Raw genomic sequence first — 6512 nt, forward strand, 5'->3', positions numbered from 1 at the left:
TAGTGAAGATTCATCCAGGTCATTCCAAAAAATTAAAAAAATCCTTTGGACTTTGTTTCCAAGTTTGAAGACATTTCGCTTTCCATCCAGGAAGCTTTTTCAATTCAAATGTCAGAAATAGCGTTGAGTTCAAGGCTTAAACAATAGCCCAACAAAGCCTTGTTTTTTTCTTTGTTATGTTAAGAACAACCTTAAACAGAGGGGGGGGACTCAGATTTCAGCTTCAAAAACCTAAAATGCAGCAATTGAGTTGATCCTTTCCCGCCATCATCACAACACCCACCCCTTTACAGGGGAACAGCCTATTTGGCCAGGCCAATAATTTCCTTAAATGTCCCCCTTTCAGAGACATAGACAGGTATGGGGCATTGCAAACTAACAAAAGAAGCCAAACGACCCCCATTCCAAAGGGGTGGATCTGTCCGTCTGTTTCATTTTGCATGTTTTCTAAACAAAAACAAGGCTTTGTTGGTCCAGTCCATAAAGCCTCAAACTTGATGCCATTTCTGACATCTGAATTGAAAAACTTGGAAACAAAGTCCAGTGGATTTTTTTTACATATTTGGAATGAACTGGATGACTGAGAATCTTCAACAGGATATTGCAGCATTATCTGATAAAGCGCTATGATTAAAGTTTTCTTTCTTGTTTTTTTTTTTAAAACTATTTTGGAATAATGCTGCAACAACTTCTACAGAATGGATCTGCTACCTTTTTAAGCTACTCAGTAAAAACTTAACTAAAGAGCAGCCATTTAATTTCTACCCCACAAACTCATAGGTTTTGTCCATGGTGTTTTTCTGCATTAGATGACGTAATTCCCTCCAGTAGATCATTAAGAGGCCGAGGCCCTGGTTTAATTCAGAGCTGTGGAGTTAAACCTCAAGAAGTAACATTTTTACCTTAATAAATCCTCTTCCAAATCCCTGTGATTTTAGTGCCACTGATGGCAGAGCCTGGCAGCTCTGTTCTCATTCTCACAGTAAAACAAACAGCTTTATGGAAATGCAGACCTTTAGCTTAAATAGCCATATGTCAGAAAAGGAACGTAAGGATAAGATTCTCAACCATCTGCAGAAGAGTGAATTTTGACAAGTCGTTTGCTTTTGCTCAAACAAAAACAAGGATGAATTAAGGCATGGCGATATAAACCATAATATCTCGATATTTTTAACATGTATTTATTTTTAACCTCAATATTTGTAACCATATTTATCTTTAAATGCGTTTCTTTTCATTCCGGTTTATAAAAGGCGCCTCTGAATTAACAGCACTTTTCTCTAACATAACAGCAAAGATTGCAGCTGCAATGAAGCGAGGTTATATCGATTTATTACGTCCTAAAAGCGTAGTTCATGTCATGGACATTTCAACAACTGGCTGCTGTAAATAGCTTTTGTTTTTTTAAACAGATGTTTTGCTTCATACCTGTAGTTATCAGATTAGTCTAAAACAGTTTCTGCTGCCTCATTATTCCTACCTTTGAAATCTGCTGTGAGCGCTGCATGAATAAGCCTGGGTGGCCACACTACACAGCTTTGTACTAAATGTCACACGGCACATTTTCTAACAATCTGCTATAGATAAACATCAGATCAGGTATGAAATGGCTAAAAACTAACCTACCTGCATTTTTTAAATTATAAATATTTTAAAAGGTAGACTTTCTGATAATAAACAATATAGACTTCACTTTTGAAAAAGATCTAAAAGCTAATAGTTAATCACAAGAATCGTAAATAATCAACTAATTTAGTAACTGATTAATAATACCTAGAGTATAGAGACTCTAAAACATGCCTTTAACTGCTACCCACTCAGAGCAGTACTTATACCAAAATTGTAATTAAAAACATTTTGGACAGAAAAACCCTTTTTCTGTCCATCAATATGCTCCATCCACAACTCAAGTGGAAGTCTTAGCTTCAACTGATTTAAATTCTGTAAAAAATAGATAACATTTAGCTATCAGATTATTAATTGATCAATAAAAAAAAAAATATTCAACATATTAATCAAAGAATCATTAGTTGCAGCCCTTAAATAATTATATGTTGCTTTTCTGTTACCAAACTTACACTCATCTCTTTGGTGATTCATTATGCTTGGCAGGAATTATGTTGAGTTTTTTTTTTTTATTACAGTTGATTCAATAAAAATATTCACATCACCATCCTCTCAATCTTCATCCTCCATTTCATACTCAGTAAGGAAGGCAGAGATTAAAGCAACCGAGGAAACTGAACTGTGTCCAGACGTTTTGGATGGGCTTAGCTTTCCAGAATATTATCTTTATCTAACTTTACTTTTTATCTCTTTACATCTCTTAGGATTGGGTGTCAATTTCACCCCAGTTATTTAAACAAATACAACAGGGTTTTAGGGTAGCTGTAATCAAACCTTTAAACATTCCCTTCATAAATATACCTTTATAGAACTAAGATATGACAAAAGCTTATTTCATGATGTGTTTCTCAACTTGGGTCTATATGATACAATTTCACCATCTATATAAACACAATAAAAGCAAACTAATTATTTTATCATGTTTTTAAATTTCCTGCAGAATAACATTTTAGAAATATCTTCTTTAAAAAAAGCTAAACTACAGGAAACTACACTAAAGTCGGTCAATGAAAAATTCAGTAATAAAAGACTGTAATGTAAACTAAAAATTGTAAAAGTGTTTTAGTTTAGTTTTAAGTTTTTTTAATTACATCACAATATATAGCAATAATATCCGGCCCTAATATTATATTAATAACCTATATCTAATCTTTCTTTTATTCTAAAATTATAGATTAAATATTTGCCAATCAAGTGTTTGAGTTTGTCCATGGTTCTTACTTAAAAGTACTTAAAAAGTTTTAATAAACATGATGCAAAGTACTCATAATGAGCATGATATTCTCATGGCCTCAGATAATGGACATGTCTGTTCCCGTCCTGTAGACCTTAGATTTCATCATCAGCCACAACATTCTCTTATAAAGACTTGAATGTTCTGTGGGGGATCAAGGGAACGGCATTGGGCTGGTTTAAATCTTATTGATCTGATAGATTCCAGCCCAGATCCAGTCTGATATCTTCTGGACCACAGGGGTAACTGCTTCACCCAATAACTTATCGCTTTTACGATATATCTCGATATTTGGCTGCCCGATTTAATGTTGACTTCTCAGTTCCTAGTATCAATAAAAAAAAAAAAATAAATAAAAAACTGTTACCTAAAACAATGAGGGGAAATGGGCTAGCTCTGTTTAATATCTTCTGATGAAAACATTCAGCACTTGCTTTTTTTTTTTAATTCATACATTTAGATAGCTTGGAAAAATATTGCGGTATATGGTGATATTGCAATATCATGATTAAATCGGATTGTGATCCAAATATTGTGAGACGAATCGTATTACAACACCCATGCCAATACTCCCCCCTACTAAAACTAGACATAGCCATGGTTGACCTTTACTCTGACCAAGTATGTGTTCTCTTTAATCCATTCAATGTGCAGCTTTCACTTCCTACCACTTGGTCGCTGTCGTAGAACTCCAGCACCACCTCAGGAGGACTGTGGACCATGTTCTTGGGGTCTCCATAAATCTCCACATCGTTAAAAATCAAGGTTTGGTCCCAGGTTGGGTTCAGAGTTGCTTTAAGTTTTTCAGTTGTCTTGCTAACATAAAGGAAGGAGACATGTGCATATGGATCTGTAATGAGAGAAAATAAGAGTTTTAGTTCTTCTTTATCGGTTAAGGATAACATTAACGCACAACGTCGCCGTTCAGTTCAGACTCAGTAATGAACATGAACACATTAGATTTAAATGTCTGCCTTTTAAATGCTTTTCTTTAAATTCTTTTCAAATGTCATTAAAGGTCTTTTAGTTATAGTCTCACCAACCTCCTACCCAGTTCAGATGGCAAATTATTCTTTGAAATATGAATATTTGAATAAACTCAGCAAACATCTAAAGGCGTAATTGTATGCCAATGTGTATAAAAGCCAAATTAAGCAAGACACTATTTCATTAATTTAGCAACAATCCCTAATTAGTACATGTCAGTCATTAAAGCTATATCTCATAGAGATGGTTTCACACACTTATGATCTAATTCCTCACTAAAAAGTTGGTTTACTGTTAAAATAAAAATAGACAAGAACAAAAACTAATGCAGCGTTAGAAATAGTTAAACCTGGTCTGCTAAGGACTAAGTCATTTTTCATGAAGGGTTCATTGATACGATATAACCTGCTGCAAACATGATCCATAGTAAGACAAAAGTTCAAAGGTCACCAATTCTGGTGATGATATAGGAACAATGACAGATTTATAACATTTTAATATATTTTTCACTTTTTAAATTACATAACTAAAATAAAAATCAACATTTTGTTGATATTCTGGCTCAGTGCCATAGATCTATATTTTTCCGCTTACCAGAGAAACTGTCCTTGTCCATAGAACTCAGGTTCCTCGCCTGATAGAGATAGACGCGGAGGTGATACATGTAGGACTCTAGGGAACATTGCATTGGGGTGAAAAAAATCTCATATTTGTTCATTTTGAGCTTTACATCTCATGTTTTGACTTTATACACTCACTATCAAAGGAGCAGGACACAGTGGGAGTGTTGGCACCAAACATCTTGGTGGCATCAGCTTTGGAGCCTTTCTCTTTATCCTCTGTATCGATACCCTGGAAACCAAACCAGAAAGACGTCTTAAAGCAACAAGTTCAGGTGTCACACTGCAAAAAAAACAAAAACCGCAGCCAAGGAGCCGGGTTTCTTTAATCATGGGTAAATATTTGGTGACTCATTAAGCTCACAGTCAGTTCCTGCTTCCTTTGGATTACTAACAGGAGTCTGAGTTTCTGGTCTCAATTCTGACAGAGATGTTGTTCTTGCTGTGATAGTCACTTTTACTCACTAATGCACCCTCAAGTTGAAAGATGGCACATGCTCCAAGGCGATCTTCCGGCGCCATCTTCCTCCTCCAGCGTCTTCGACGGAACGTGTCGGAGGAGCGCTCAATTCGGTGGAACTTCCATCCAATCAGAGAGGAGAATTCCCATCCCTCTGGGTCACCATGATCTCTTTTCTAGGGGTTTGAAAATAAACATCTGATGATGAAACGCTACTTAAAGGAGTTGGATTAGGGTTATAGTAGAGAATGCATTTCTTCTACTTTATGAATTAAAAAAGCGTTTTGCAGCAAACCTCCACAGCTGCTCCTGCAGGTCGTGCAGCCCTCTTTCTAGGTCGAACCAGCCTCCTCCTGCGGTGGACGTGGTACATCTTCTCAGCAGGGACCCAGGATCGAGGCTTGTCATCTGGAGGAATGGTCACCCCATACTCCCAGCCTGTACAGTGGATACAGAGAAACGGCCACAGTTTTAGTCAATTTGCTTTTGCTTAACAGTTCAGCTGAAAGAGTCTCAACTGTTTGGAGAAGAGTTTCCATTATGTTAAAGATTGTGTTTATAGGATTTTTAAAAAATTTCTTCTGGTGTTGGTTAAGAAGGGGAGGTTCATATTCTCCTCTTTACTATGTGCTTGAGGCCAAGACTGACAGGCCAGTTAAATTCTTTTACACCAAACTTGCACATTCATGTTTTGTAGGCTTAGTTTTGTGTACCGCTGCAGTCATGCTGGAACAGGAAGAGGCCTACTAACTTCTTTGTCAGCTCGAGCATCAGGAATTCTTTTGATTCGAACATGAAGCACTTATAAACTGCACACAGTCAGAGACCTCTGTACAGTTAGTATCTCAGCATCCTTGGATCAGACTCTGTATATTACATGGTTTATCATCTGAACACGCAGCCCCAGATCACCACTATGAAGGAACCTTTCTGAACAGATTTAAAGCACAGAGGGTATCTCTTCAGAGTCCCACCCTGAATATTGTGCATTGCTCAAAGTGCAGTTAATGAAAGAAAAACAAATTGGCTTGCAAATGTATTCATAAACTCCAACTTCTCCTTTTAATAATGCTCACCAGGTTAAACCAGCACAACGTCATGCATAATTGTGAATGAAGGAAAAAACTATATATTTTTTATTCTTACTAGAGGTCTGAAAGTATTTCACAGCTTTCACTGAAACACTATTTAAAGAAACCCATGACAAAATCTAGTCAACAGTTTTCAAAAGTCTACTATTTAATAAACAACCCGAGCTGCATCTATATTTACACTGTTAAAGGCGTGAGGTCCGTTGCAGGACATTTGGTTAAAGGAAAAAAATCTGATGCTCAGTGGCGCACTGCTGCCTTGCAGCAAGAAGGTTCTGGGTTCGATTCCTGGCCCGGGGTCTTTCTGCATGGAGTTTGCATGTTCTCCCTGAGCATGCGTGGGTTCTCTCCGGGTACTCCGGCTTCCTCCCACAGTCCAAAAACATGACTGTTAGGTTGATTGGCTTCTCTAAATTGTCCTTAGGTGTGACTGTGTGTGTGATTGGGTACTTGTCCTGTTTGCCTCTGTGTTGCCATGTGATGGACTGGAGACA

General features: G+C 36.9%; 1 protein-coding gene across 1 annotated transcript in view; it reads right to left on the reverse strand.

Annotated features, from left to right (window-relative positions):
- LOC107101035 (myoferlin-like) overlaps window positions 1-6512 on the reverse strand; it is a 46737-nt gene that overhangs the window by 8503 nt on the left and 31722 nt on the right. Inside the window, exons 29-33 of the mRNA XM_015399788.1 lie at window positions 5223-5365; window positions 4933-5103; window positions 4606-4699; window positions 4442-4519; window positions 3513-3710 (exon numbers count right to left, since the gene is read on the reverse strand). Coding sequence (XP_015255274.1) covers window positions 3513-3710; window positions 4442-4519; window positions 4606-4699; window positions 4933-5103; window positions 5223-5365 — 684 coding nt within the window. The remainder of the gene's footprint in view (window positions 1-3512; window positions 3711-4441; window positions 4520-4605; window positions 4700-4932; window positions 5104-5222; window positions 5366-6512) is intronic.

This window comes from Cyprinodon variegatus, unplaced genomic scaffold, assembly GCF_000732505.1.
Source record: "Cyprinodon variegatus isolate N-32 unplaced genomic scaffold, C_variegatus-1.0 Scaffold1046, whole genome shotgun sequence".
NCBI classification, from domain to species: domain Eukaryota; kingdom Metazoa; phylum Chordata; class Actinopteri; order Cyprinodontiformes; family Cyprinodontidae; genus Cyprinodon; species Cyprinodon variegatus.